This window comes from Stegostoma tigrinum, chromosome 2, assembly GCF_030684315.1.
Source record: "Stegostoma tigrinum isolate sSteTig4 chromosome 2, sSteTig4.hap1, whole genome shotgun sequence".
NCBI lineage: Eukaryota > Metazoa > Chordata > Chondrichthyes > Orectolobiformes > Stegostomatidae > Stegostoma > Stegostoma tigrinum.
In genome coordinates this window covers 23745933-23761039 of record NC_081355.1, presented here as the reverse complement: position 1 = coordinate 23761039, position 15107 = coordinate 23745933, and the positions used below count along the sequence as shown (strand labels likewise).

General features: G+C 38.7%; 1 protein-coding gene across 3 annotated transcripts in view; it reads right to left on the bottom strand.

Annotated features, from left to right (window-relative positions):
* The window catches only part of marchf6 (membrane-associated ring finger (C3HC4) 6), a 90226-nt gene that overhangs the window by 60765 nt on the left and 14354 nt on the right, over nt 1-15107 (bottom strand). For all 3 annotated transcript variants that reach the window (XM_048555359.2, XM_048555376.2, XM_048555368.2), the window contains exons 2-3: nt 4900-4996; nt 292-365 (exon numbers count right to left, since the gene is read on the bottom strand). In XM_048555359.2, the coding sequence (XP_048411316.1) occupies nt 292-365; nt 4900-4996 (171 nt within the window). The remainder of the gene's footprint in view (nt 1-291; nt 366-4899; nt 4997-15107) is intronic.

Here is a 15107-nt window from a genome sequence, read left to right as displayed (position 1 = left end):
GAAATGTGAATGCGCTATTTTAAACCATGCCTTTAACAAACACTATTGGACAGTGCAAGAGTTGATGCTCTACTTTGTCAACTTCTTGATCACAATTTTACTCCATAGAAGGACACGAAAGCAAATCAATTGACTGGCAATAACTGGGCATCAATGTCTCTGAGCAACCTCCTTGCTCAACAAACTAGCTGCACATAATGTGTGGTTTAAGTTAATTAGCGATAGACAATCAGCAGAATAGAAAGGATCTCCAAAAGCACACAAAACTGAGATATTAGTTACTGTACTTACTTGGTGTGAAAGCAAATCTGTGTTTGCATAGTTCACAGTATTCTTTTCTGCTGTGTTTGAGCCACTGAACTAAACTGGAAAAAAAATTGAACAATATTAGTATAGTGCTGTCAAGCATGACATGTACTTTTCTTTTTACAAAAAAAATGATGTTTCTCTCATAGCATAATAAAACACTAGCAGTATTATTCCCACATGCGCTTTTTAATAAAGTTTGTTTTAACTTTTGTTCAATAATTCCTCAGTATACAAATGTGGTATGCACTAACTACCACATTCAAGCAGATATTTAACAGAGTATAATTTAGTTTCATTTCCAGCAGCTGCAAATTCTATAAACAGCTGCATATCATTACTATATCCAAATACCCCCATCTACAAAGCCACCATTGATTTATTTGAGATCAAACATAATGGGAGCTGGAGATGCTGGAGAATCCAAGATAACAAAGTATGGAGCTGGATCTGCTGTGTTCATCCAGCTCCACACTTTGTTATCTTTGATTTATTTGAGACTGATTTGGTCACTTGATATCAATATGTTTTTAAAAGAATTGTTCATGGGATACAGGCATAGCTGTACAGACCAACAATTTTTGCCCATCCCTAACTGCCCTCAAACGTGATGGTGAACTATTTTCTTGAACCACTGCTGTCCACATAAGGTAGGTACACCCACTGCTTTTGGAAAAAGGAGTTCAGCATTTGACCCAAAAAGAGACCAAATTACATCAGGATTATTCTGGGCAATCTCATCAAGGCTCTAAACAATTTCATTTAGAGAACCCAAATCCAGTCCTCAAATCCTCTTGTTCGGAAGGCAACATATCGTTTGCGCTCTTCACCACCTGTTGCACCTGTATGTTTATAATTAATGACTGCTGTACAAGGACACCCAGGTCTTCTTGCAGCCCCCTCTCCCCACTCCCTTCCAATCTACGACCATTCAAAAATAATCTGCCTTTCCCTTTGCAACCAAATGTGGATAACCTCACATTTATCCACATTATGTTTATGTATTTGCTCACTCACTTAACTTGCCCAAGTTAGGCCAAGGCCTCTCTCCACCTTCACCACAGTTCACATTCACACCAGCTTTGGGTTGTCTGCAAACTTGAAATGAAGTTAGCAGCTAAGCAGACTGTAGCAGAACCCAAAAGGAGTGCCAATGAGTATATTACCAAATAAGTGCTATTTGATTACATTGTCAAAAATCTCTTCCGTTACTTTGAGCATGTTCAAGGATGGGTGTACCTGGGCAATTTTTAACGTTGTCCAGGAGCACAGCCAAACTGGAGCACAATCTTCAGCACTACTGCGAGAATCTTATCAACATCCATGCCTATGCAGTATTCAGTGCTTTATTTATCATAAAGAGTGAAACAAATTTGCTAAAGGTAGGTATCAATGATGCTGTTGGCCTCAGAAGGAGGCCATGATAGGTCATCCACTTAGCACTTCTCGCTGAATATTAATGCAAATATTTCCACCTTGTCTCGTGCTGATTTGCTGTCTCTCCCATCAAGAATGGGTTTATTTGTTGAGTTGCCACCTTCTGTGAGATGCTCAATTATCCTAAATTTGATCTGCTGGTTAAGGGATCACGGCCCTATCAATTGCATGTTGCTACTACTGTTCGTCACGTAAACAATCCAGTATTGCACTGTCACCAGATTTTTTTTCTGAGAAGGTATGCCTGATGCTGGAGCCGGCATGTCTTCCTACCTGCTTCATTAAGCCAGGTGTGCACCCTAGTGTGATGTTAACAGTAAAGTGGGGGGGGGTATACCAGGTCATGAGGTTAGAGATTGTGGTTGAATACTATTCTGTTCATCACCCAAACCGTTCATGGTTGCCCAGTTTTTGATTACACTAGATCTGATCAAACTCTAATTCATTTAGTCGGTTGTTAGTGCCACATAACATGATAAAAGGGTATCCGATTGATAAATGGTCTTTCATCTCCATCTCCATCAGGATTGTCAATGGTGAGTCTTAACAGAACTATCACAGACAAATTTATCAACAATAAGCAGATTGGTGAAGACACTGTAAAGTTGGTTTTGTCCTCTTGTTAGTCCCTCACAACTTTGCACATATCCCATTCAGCAGCTATGTCTTTTAGGATCTGGCTAGCTTGGTCAGCAGTGCTGCCACCAACACATTCTTGGCAATGTACATATGAAGTTGCTCCACTCCAGAAAGCAATATGTGCCCTTATTATCCTCAATGCATCTTCCAGGTTGTCTCCAACATGGAGGAGTACTCATTATCAGCTGAGGTAGGCAGCGAGTGGTCATCAGCCATTGGTTTTCTTGTCCAAGTTTGATCTGATGCTTAAGAATTCAGGGGTTCAGAATTGAAATGCTGTAAACTCCCAGTACCACCTCTGGTGGGCCTACCCAGTCAGTGGTGGTGCATATACCCAAGGATGGTGATTATAACATTTGGGATATATTATCTGAGGTGAGATTCCATAAGTATGATTATGTTATGCATAACTTGTCTGTGGGATGGCTTTTCCAATTTTGACACAACATTCAAATGTTAGTAAGGAAGATACTGCAAGGCCAGAACAGGAACTGTAAAAGAAAAACAGGCATTCCTACTTAGAGGAGACAATCCCACATTACTAAGACAGTATCTCAGAAGGCTCAAGATATAGGATCAGTTTGGTTGGAGCTAGGAAACAGCAAGGCAAAGCCAGTATTGGTGGGAATTGTTAACAGAACACTAAACTGCAGTGTTAATGTTTGACACAACTAACTTCAGTACATAACTTGGGTAAAAAAGAAATGAATAATGGCTTGAGTCTTTACACACACACAAACACGGTTAACCAATTTTGCACAATTGCAGTACAGTACAAATTCCTAGAGCATGCATAAGCTGGGTTCCTAGAACCACCTATGAATTGGACAATTTTGGATTCAGTGTTGAGAAAGGACTAATAGCATTGCTGCAAAGGAACCTTGGGAAATAGTAAACGTATTATGGGAGAATTTTACACAAATGCGGCATTGTTCATTTTGAAACTAGGGTCTTAAGCCTGAGCAAAGAAAATTATATCAGGTATGAAGGACAAGTTGGCTATCAATGATTTACAAAGTTGGCAAAAATTTGCCTGTTGACAGGTAATGGCTGGTTTTGAATAAATTTTACAGTGTCTGCAACTAATAACATTTCTCCCAAGCTCAAATTCCCCAGAGAAAAGTGAATCAACCATGGTTTGTGAAATAAGTTCAAGGCCGCATTACAAAGGAAGTGGCTTTTAAGAATGCTGGAGATAGCTCAAAGCCTGGAGGATTGGGAAATTTTTGTCCCAAAGGATGAAGAAACTGAAACAGTAAGGGAAGAGAAGAATGTAAGCAACCCCTCTCCCCCCTCCCCTCCAAAAATACTGCATCATGTGCAATACTTGCCCATCATCATCTTCTCGTCATAGCATCCTACCCACTTAGCATCTCATTTCTTAGCCAGCTGGCTGGCACCCTACTTGCGTAGCGGGCAATACTCAGCTAGCACCCTACTTAGTGGTATTTTATATCATTCTCCCCAGCTCCTGTATGTACCTCATACACTTATAGCTTGACAGTAGCTGTAAAAGTGACTGCCAGCTCCTTTAAATTTCAGAATATGCAGTTGATTGTCTTGACAAGGGTAAGAGATCACTGTCCTCTGTACAAAGAATGAATTGTCAAAATGGAAATACAGCTCTGCATGAGGTGGCCCTGAATAAAGTCTTCTCTCAGAAACACAATTGTCTTTGCTCATTAAAAAAGGGCCAGATTGACAAACTGCTTGAGACTGCCACTCGTCAGAAAATTGGGTCCCATGTCTCTGTCACTGCTTGCCCCCATCTCAGTTCTCAGCTTGTTTCAGTTTGTAGTATTCCCAATCAGACTAGAAATTTATAGGTTTATTCTTCTCTACAGACTTGAGTACATACTGCAGATAGTTGCTTTAAAGTAGTATTAAGCAAGTGCTACAATGTTAGAGAATGTGACACAGATATTAACAGTGGAATTTTCTAGCAGGTCCCTATCCAGCAGAACAGGTTGTGCTGAATGGCTTTCCTATGAAGTATCATGATTTTACTTCTAAGTTCAGATGGAGGATTTTTTTTTGGGGGGGGTTGGAGAAGAGGAGGGGAAGAAAATTCCAGGCCAGCAACAAGTCAAATATTTAACTAGAAGATACAAAGGATTAATCTTTCTTCTCAGATACTGATACAGTTGCTATACATGTCTAGTTCTTTTTTGTTTTACATTTCCAATATTTAGTTTTAAATTAAATTCTTCCATCTAATGTCAATTATTCAAGTGCTTCAGTCATTAGATAAACACAAAATACATTGAATCACTTTCGAACCATCCAATATTCATGTTTTAACTTCCCATCTCAACTGCAAATGGCTAAGTTTTAACTAACTACACTCATATTTCAAAAAGTTAGGTAGCACAACACAACTGAGATAATGATTTACATGACTGTATTCAAGACAGCCAATATGGGCAGAAAGTTGTGTCTTGTTGTAATGTTTTTCACACCTACCAAACAGTATTTTGCAAAACAGTTAAAGCCTATTACATAACATATCAAACTTACCACTCTTGATGGATAAATTTGATACTGCCAGTGCACACACAAGGATGGTAAAGAGGCTTGTCTGGGGTTCCTTCTGAACGACATACTCGGCATATATCTGTACGGAGAAGAATGACATTATAGCAATGACGTTTTAGTAAACTCTTACACATCACTTATTCTGAAAGTTCAAACTGAAATGAATTTACTCAGTTGCAAATACTGAAGAATCCCAATTAACATGCAAAGAGCAGAAAAATATTATTTTATAAAAAAAATCTTATTTAGAATGACTCAAGCAGTGCAGGACATATAAATAAGCAGATACAGATTTACAGTAAGACTTTTCCAAAACTCATTCTTCCACCTTCAACCACATTCATGTACACCATCATTGTGTAACAACAACTGAAGTCACTGAAATAAAGTATATGTGGGCTAAAGTATGTGAGATTGAAGGTAAATCAAGTACTGGATTTCTAACTGTGCAACCTGCCCATAATGCTCATTCTACTGCACCGGTGATCAAATATGTTGCACAGCTAATAACAGCCAAGTATTACTGATACTTTACGCTGTCAAACTATGCCAATTGCAGAGTCTCAGTAAACAGATTAAACAATGCTCCACTCATCTCTTTTCAGATGCAAGAAAAACATGAAACTATGCTCACTTTTCAATGACACTAGTGATATTGACAGATTGTAACATTAGAAAATGTTTTGAATATAAACTTTAAAATAATGAGCTTTACACTACATTGCAATGATATGCCACATAACAGTATCACAAATGTTGATAAGGCTTCTTATTGGATGGAATATTATATTACAGGAAGCAAGCTGATCATTGTTTTTGATACATGAGAAGTTGCAATTCCAAAGCAGTGACAGCCCAACTGCAGCCTAACATTCAACTGAGCATCACCAGATCACACATTCTTTTCACGAGGCTTCTAACCAACTAAGACAACTTCCTCAATAGCTATCACAACTTCAATTACTGGATTTAAAACTTTACAACAAGAAAACACCCATCAACACTTGCATTCATCTCTCTTCATCCTGTTGACTTTTCAGATTATAGTTCAGGGGAGCAAAACAAGAAATGGCACAAAATGTAAATCCATTCTACAATTTTATGAATTTGAGTTTCATCATCAGCATTTGTGCTCTGATCCTCAACTCAGTTGTCTTTCTGTATTTCTTCTGATTTATTTCAATTATATACAACTTCCTTCAGTTTTCATGTCACCCACACTGTTAATCTGGCTCACCTTTTTCTTTGAAATCTTTCCTCCAAGATCACAAGACAGTTTCCACTGAACATGTACCTTTTCCAGACTGTCTACCTTTTTCCAATTACATTCAACAAGTTTCTTTGCACATCCTCCAAAGCAGTTCATTTGTTACTTTTTCTGCTCAGCAGATCCATCTTATTCTCCTCCAAAGCCACATTTCAAAATTATTTAGGAAAGTGACCTCCTTCTGTAAGCATACATTTCTGCAAAACAACACTCCTGTTCTGATGAAGGCAGATACTGCCAGACTTGGTTTGTTTCTCCAGCACCTGCTGTTCTTTAAGTTGTTTATTCAGCTTTCCAGTTAGCAAACATCTCCCTCACCAAAGATAACAAGGTTAGAGTTGGACGAACACAGCAGGCCAAGCAGCATCAGAGGAGCAGGAAAGCTGACATTTCGGATCTGGACCCTTCTTCAGAAATGGTCTTACCAAAGACGATTTTTTTTACTGCATATGCCACGTGCAGATATTGTCTTAAACAACTGATTTCTTACATTTGTTCTAGCTTTCGTACCTCTGAATCTGAAAATTCTTGGTGATTCTGAAATGAAGTTAGAACGACACTGAGGGAAAAAGAGAGAGGGGAAACAGGGAGTAGCCAAGGATTGACAGCAAGATGAAATATGACACACACACACACACACACACACACAGATAACGGTGAAACTTAAGCAGCAACCAGTAGATATTACTGCAGTACAACCAATTGCCACATACAGTTTCATGTATCAAGCTTTAGAACATAGAACATTACAGCACAGTGCAGGCCCTTCGGCCCTCGATGTTGTGCTGACCTGTCATACTGATCTCAAGTCCATCTAACCTACACTATTCCATGTACATCCATATGCTTATCCAATGACGATGTAAATGTACCTAAAGTTGGTGAATCTATTACCGTTGCAGGCAAAGCGTTCCATTCCCTTACTACTCTGAGTAAAGAAACTACCTCTAACATCTGTCCTATATCTTTCACCCCTCAATTTAAAGCTATACCCCCTCATGCTCGCCGTCACCATCCCAGGAAAAAGGCTCTCCCTATCCACCCTATCTAACCCTCTGATTATTTTATATGTTTCAATTAAGTCACCTCTCAACCTTCTTCTCTCTAATGAAAACAGCCTCAAGTCCCTCAGCCTTTCCTCGTAAGACCTTCCCTCCATACCAGGCAACATCCTAGTAAATCTCCTCTGCACCCTTTCCAAAGCTTCCACATCCTTCTTATAATGAGGTGACCAGAACTGTACACAATACTCCAAGTGCGGCCGCACCAGAGTTTTGTACAGCTTCACCATAACCTCTTGGTTCCGGAACTCGATCCCTCTATTAATAAAAGCTAAAACACTGTATGCCTTCTTAACAGCCCTGTCAACCTGGGTGGCAACTTTCAAGGATCTGTGTACATGGACACCGAGATCTCTCTGCTCATCTACACTACTAAGAATCTTACCATTAGCCCTGTACTTTGCCTTCTGGTTACTCCTACCAAAGTGCATCACCTCACACTTGTCTGCATTAAACTCCATTTGCCACCTCTCAGCCCAGCTCTGCAGCTTATCTTTGTACTGGTTAAACATACAGTCCTTACAAGTGATATTTTTTGCACTTTCAGATCATTGCATCTAGGAAAGCAATGCAATAATTGAAAACATCAGGAATAAGGTGAACTTAGTGGATACAAGTTATGTTGAAATAAAATCAGAAGTAACAGAAACAGAATGGGCACAATAGGTTAGTCATAGGCCATTCACCCAAGACCTGGGTAAAGAGAAAGAAAGACTTGAACTTGTACGTTTCCTGGCTGCTGGACATCGTAAAACCCATTAGAGCCAATGAGTCTTTTGGAAGATCAGACATTGTAGTACAGGAAAGCACAGCAGGCTCTAACCATGACAATGTGGTGAGTTTCAAAGCAGTTGCAAATTTTCAATCAAGAAAGAAAAGAATAATTAGGAATGATGGTTAATCATTCTGCAGTCCTGCAAATGCTGAGCAGATGTAATTCTGAGGCATTTTCCATTACGACAACATAATGGGAAAACGTTGATGGGCTGATATCACACTATTATTCCAGTGAAGCAGGTTTTGTAGACTGGAACCTACCTGCAAGTGTGAGGTTTTTTCCCCACAGAGCAGAACTAATGTCAGTAACCAAAAAGGTGCAAGAATCACAGCACAAATAATTTTCTAGACGCAAATCTGAATAAAACACTTCCAAAACAGAGCAAATCTTAAGGCAATTATAAAGGCAAAAGAGATTTGCACTTAAATACAGAGTATCCAAAATGAGAGTATCCTGGGTGACCAAGGATATTGATGAGAAAAAAACAGAAGAGAAAGGAGGTCAATGATACATACCAGAATAATAATAGCAACAGAAATCAGGAGCATGGCTAAAGCTGGAATAAAGTGTGGCAGGCTTTAGTAAAGAATGTAACATGTTCTTCAAACACATTAGTGAAAGATCAGTGAAGGGTAGAGTGATGTCCATAAGGAACAAGCGGGTTAAGCTGCTCACTGAAGCTAAGGAAATAGCAGAGATACCAAATGCGTAATTTACTTATCTTTACCAAATTAGACGATGGCGACAATGGCCTAGTTGAAAATGTGGGTGTTCAGCAACTGAGTAGTATAGTGATAGACAAAGAGGAGGTGCTAAAAAGGCTGGCAGCATTTAGGTAGAGAAGTCACCAGGCCCAGTTGGGATGTATCCTAGATTGCTGAGGGAGCAAATCGCAGAGCATTGTTACAAATTTTCCAGGTCATCTGAACACAGGATTAGTCTTGGGGTATTGGAGGATTGAAAATGCGACACCTCTGTTTATGAAATAAATAATCCAGGAAACTACAGGCCTGTAAGCTTGACAGTTTGGAAAAAAATTGATGGAGGCCGTAATATGGGGTGAGGTAAAGATACACGCGGGGAAAAATAAATTATGAGACAGCCAGCATGGCAGGTCACGTCAGACAAAATCAACTGAGTTCTTTGACAATGTCTCACAGGGAGTGGATGAGGGTAATGTTATGAATATTGGAAAAACTGGACTTTCAGAAAACATTTGGCACAATGCCACATGGCAGGTTGGTGAACAAATCAGAAATGTTTGGGACTGATATGTCCTTGGCAGCATGGGTTAGCAGTTGGGCAAAAGTAGTACACAGAGAGTAGGTACAGATGGGAATTCCTCAGATTGAAGAAAAGTTGAACGCGGTGTCCCTCCAGGGATCAGTGTTGGGACCGTTGCTTTTTCAGGTTTATATTACCAATTTGAAGATGGGTGTGCAGGGCAACTTACCAATAATGCCAAGCCAAAGAAAATAGTGAATTGTGAGGTTGACACTGAGCAACCAACAATGACAAGTTGGCCAAATGTCAGACACTTGGCAGATGACCTTCAATACAGCAAAATATGGGGTAATGCATTTTGGTAGAAGAAATACAGAAGGTCTATACAGGCTCAATGGTACAACTTTGAGGCGAGTACAGGAGCAGATGGCCCTCTGGGATCACATGCATAATTCTCTTAAGGGGGCCAAGCAAGTTGAACAGTTAAGGTGGATTATAAAATCAGTAGGCTTATAAATGGAGGTAAATAATGCTAAACCTCTACAAATAATCAGTCAGACCACATTCACTTTATTCTCGGCACCTTACTGAAGGTTGGTAAAGCAGTAGAGACAGCAAGGAGATTTACTAGAATAATACCACGTACGAGGAATTTTAGATACAAGGAAAGATTACAGAAATTGGGCTTAATTATCTTCGAGCGGAGATGATTAAGAGGTAACCTTATTCAGCTATTCAAAATTATGAATAATATTGACAGAGTAAAGAAAGATATTCTGTTTGCACTAGTTGATATGTCATTAACCAGGGGTCACATCATCAAGACTGGCAGCGAGAGAGCTAGGAGTGAAATGAATAGAAACTTCTTTACTCAGAATTGTTAGGATTTGGAATGGACTGCCTGGGAGAGTGGTCGTGGTGGAGGTGCATTCCTAGGATTTAAAAAAAAACACAAAGCTTGGTATATATTTAAAAGTCGTAAATTTAAGAGGGTGACAGCGATAGGGTCGGAGAATAGAACTAGCTAGGTAGCAAGTACAGGATCAAATGGCTCCCTTCTGGGCCGTAAAATTCTGTGATACTATATATTTCTTCCCACAACCAAAAGTCATCTCAAAATGATTTACAACCAAACAAGGACTTGAACAGTAGTCACTGCAGCAATGTAGAAACATTGTTTTTGTAACCAATGCATGGAGGAGTACCGCAATGCTTGTTCAATATCAGTATTGTTTTTAAACACAAATCGAGCCAGACATTATTTATAAATTACCTAATCTTGGATTTGATGTACATGCAACTATAAAACCTCCCAAGATTATAAAGAATCCCAGTCACGTCATCAACCTAAGATTGGTAATGAAAACGTCAAAATTAAAGTCTATTTTTATCTGAACCCTACAATTTATTAGCAAGCCCAGCAATAGCTATCTTCAATAAAGAAATTATTGCTTATTAGAAGATGATTTTTAAGTAGCTACTCATAACGGTAGTTCAGTTTTCTTTTAGTCACCATTAGTAATGATGCTACATTAGTCTTGAGATCCCTTTGACAATTCTTACCTTTTACCAGACAAAAGGGCCTCAATGTAAGTAAAGGTCACTTTGGCATCACAACGTTTTGAAAATGCATCTGGATGTTTTACATTAATGGCATCCTAGCACTACTGCAACCCACATTTGTGAATGAATTGCAACACTATCTTAAATGGTGGCACATTCCCTGCACTCGAAACAGTGATGTAGAAAACACCAGCCAATTTGCAGGGAGCAAACTCCTACAAAAGTAGTGCAATTACGCTCACATAATCTATGTGCCTCCAGTAGTTTCAAGCTGTCAAATTGATGCTACTTTATTTTTCTCCATAGTCCTGTAATTGTTTTAACCCTCGAAGTCCTCATTCAATTACTTCTGAATGTTACTATTTAAATTGCTTCCACCACCCTTCCAGCCAGTTCACCCCAGATAATAAAGAATCTTTTCCCATGTCTTATCTCTGGTTGTTTCACGAAAAAAACTTAAATCTGGGTCTTGAGTTGCACAACCTTCTACCACTGCAAATTACTCTTCAATTAGTTTAGCCAACTCAGTCATGACTTTGAGCGTTTCCTATCAAATCTTTGATTTTCCTTTGTTCTTGAGGGGAAAAAAATCCCAATTTGCTAGCTTCTCAATATGAAAGTCCCAAAATCTTGACACATTGGTAACCCTAAGTAAACAGTTTTGAAGACAGTTTTCAACAACAGGTGCTTCACATTTGACAATGGTTCCTTCTCCATAAGACTTGAAAGTTAGTCCAGCAACTCAAATACTTTTTCATTTGCACTGATTGTTGAAAATAGTCACACAATGAGGCTAACTTATTGAATGCTTCAGCACTGGTAACATGGACATTCAGATTCTCAGCGCCTCACGCAAGTAGCTGCCCTCGTAACTACTTTCATAGTAGCACTGTCACCCACGAAGCACAAGTCTCAGTATCATCATAACCATTTGTATTTCTTTTAGTCCTTGGACATTAGGATGGGTTGAGGAGTTACCCACAAGTAAGAGGATATTACATTTCTGGAACTGCATGCAGCAGTTAATCTGCTGAACCCATAAAAGTAAAAATATTGATGTCATTAATGCCTTCTGGTTTGCTTCACAGTTGACTGCCAAATAGTTCACATGGATTAACCGCGTTGGCTTTTTGAACTTGCTAATGAGTATGTTCTTAATCGGGATGCTTGTGGCAAATGATACCTGATCTTTTTTTGCATACAAACAACTGCAACTTATCCTTGGCACCGTAAGTTTTAGCTGGTATGCACTTGCATTTGTAGTAGAGAGCTGTTTCATCTGCATTAAAGATGTACATGCACTTGTATTAATTAGTACGTTCTTGAATATGCTTACACTAGTTATCGAATAGCAACTATTGTGGATAATATTTATCGATAACAGTTATGCATACTGGTGATTAAAACACAGGCCCAAAGTGGCACATTTAATGTCTGCTGCAACCATTTGGCTGTTAAAATTCCGTACACAAGCTGCTTTACATAGATCATAGAACATTACAGCACAGTACAGGCCCTTCAGCCCTCGATGTTGCGCCGACCTGTGAAACCAATCTGAAGCCCATCTAACCTATACTATTCCATCATCCATATGATTTTGTTTCCGATTCTACATATAATTTCCTCAATTATTCCACTACAAAACAAAAAGGTACAAATGAAAAACTGAATTATCAGCAATTCTTTAATGTTCAGGAATTTTCTTTCAAACCTACCAGATTGATGGTTTCAAACATAAGCAAAGTCTGCGGATGCTGGAAATCTGAAATTAAAACTTAAAAAAAAGACCACAGGTTGATCATTAATGACTCCATGTAATAGCACCATCTCAGCAAGGATGACACTTTTCTACCAATTGTACAAGCATGAATGAGACTAATAGTTTAATACTATTTAAATAAGGTGTAATACCTTCAAGGCAGAGATCGACAAATTCTTATCTCACAAGGAATAAAGGGCTACGGGGAGAGTGCAGGGAAGTGGAGTTGAAATGCCCATCAGCCATGATTTAAATGGTGGAGTGGACTCGATGGGCCGAATGGCCTTACTTCCACTCCTGTGTCTTATGGTCTTATGATCTTTATAATGCGGTAAAAGGCAAACAGCTTCAAAGGCTTTTCTTGGCTTTCACATTTTCAGGATCCATTATACTCCTTCATAAGGATCATTTCAGGTGCAACCTTACTTTCTTTACAACATTTGTAAAAGAATATTCTAAAACTTTTCAAATTGATTGCAGGAAGTGCAACAGAACCTAACTTTTCTCCACTAAGCATGTCCCACTCCAAGGTGCATCAATATAATTTCACACTGTTGATACTTACAACATATTTTCTACAGATATACAGCCCCTCGGAGTATCATGGCTCAAAGTTCTACAGTGGCCTTTCTACATTGTACAGTACCTCATGGCAGCTACTCTAAGTGACCCTCAATATGCAGCCCTGGACCCTGTAATACAGTCTTACACTGGCAAGACAAAATAGCTTCAAGTCTAATATGTTCAGCTGTGGCCTCTGGCTCTCAGGCCTATTTGTTAGCCGAAAGATTCCATTCGAACTGATGCTTGTACTGTTGCTATTACTGAATATCAAGCCGAAATCTAAACACTAACATTGGTCATATGCAAATTAGACTAAGTATGGATTTATACTTAACAGCCTTCAAGACTCCCAAGTTCATGGCCCTATACGCAAATCATGTAGACAAGGAAAATTAAGCTGAGACAACGAACAGGAAAACCAGAAGTCTGAGATTCATTCTATGCCAAGAATGTTGATTTCAGCCAGAGTGACTGCAAAACACAATTTGATTCTGCCTTTTTGTTGGGGGGGGGGGGAAGAAAAATGTCTGAGGTTCGTAACAAGTTCAGTTTTCTTAGTGTGTCATGGAGGCAGGACTGGATTCCCCTGCAAAATCCAATTGCAACTAACATATAGGGAGGTTAAGAATGAATATTTGGATGAAGTATATAGCAGCACTGGCAGAATTAAACTAAACTGGGAGTAAATGTTTTTAGAAGCACAGAATATTCGGAATCAGCCAAAAAATGAAGACTGAAAGCTTATTTAGATAAACTTTCAAACCACTTATGAATACATGCAGTCCTCAGATTGCAAACAGGTTGTGTTCTGGAATCCATTTGCAAATCAATTTGTATGCAAGTCGGAACAGAACGCATGACAATGGAAAACAGCTGTCTACAAATACAGGAAGTGTTTGTATGTCGGGTCTTTGAAATTAAAGCGCCCTGTATGGGATCACATTTGTTAATTTGAGCATTTGTTAATTCAGACGATTGTAAATCGGGGAAACCCCATACGATATCAGAGAGACCTGCTTTTATTCTAGCAAATATTAACAATGATGCAACTATACAAATAAGGATTATTCCTTCATACAAGATTTTCTAAGGGCAGTTACAGAATTCCGATTTGGCATAAACTACCAAAACAATTATCGATACGTTATCACAATCTTATGTGCAAGTACTTAAAAACATTTATTTATAGATGTTTCTGGATCCACTGGAAGCAAGAACCTGATTTCCCACACTGTTCGAATTATTTCCCTCCTAATCTGACTTGCCCTATGATTAAGGAAGCAGGCAAGAATATTCAGTTTCTCCAAAAGTAGCGATGCAAGAACAATTGTATTTACATGACACATACGGGTAGGAGAAAATAAAATCCTGAAAGATTAACATTACTTCTACACAGCTGACAAACAACCTACTCACTATTTCACTTTCATTTTAGTGATAGGCGTTTAATAGGCAGACTGTAGAATCCCATTCAAAAGTTCATCTGAAACCAACATATATTTTGCAGTCCTGTTGTTCCATAAATTTCATCTCAACTGCTGTTAGCATATTTAACATATTACAAGTACACACTCTTATAGTGGCATAGCTTGAATTTAGGTTTTAAAGCATCATTTAAAATAAAATAGAAGTGAATCCAGTTCTATCTGGAATTCCTCCTCATGTCTTCTGGCCATGGCAATATTAATTTTACATTTAAAAACTTTACATACTGATTGAAAATGTGGATTTTTCTGGACCTAAAACTCTGAAAAATACACTACCATGGTGGATTTTAAAAATGTTCTCAAACTGACATTTGCGGAAAATTACATCGGAAAAATGAGTAAGAAGGTTCGCCTTATTGCTCAACTAATTCCAGCTTGCAGGACAAAATATATTCATAATTACTTCTGGCACAGACGGCAAGACTGAAATACAAAAGATCATATCACCCACAAATTCCTTCATGATGGGGATCTGTTAGCTCAGTGG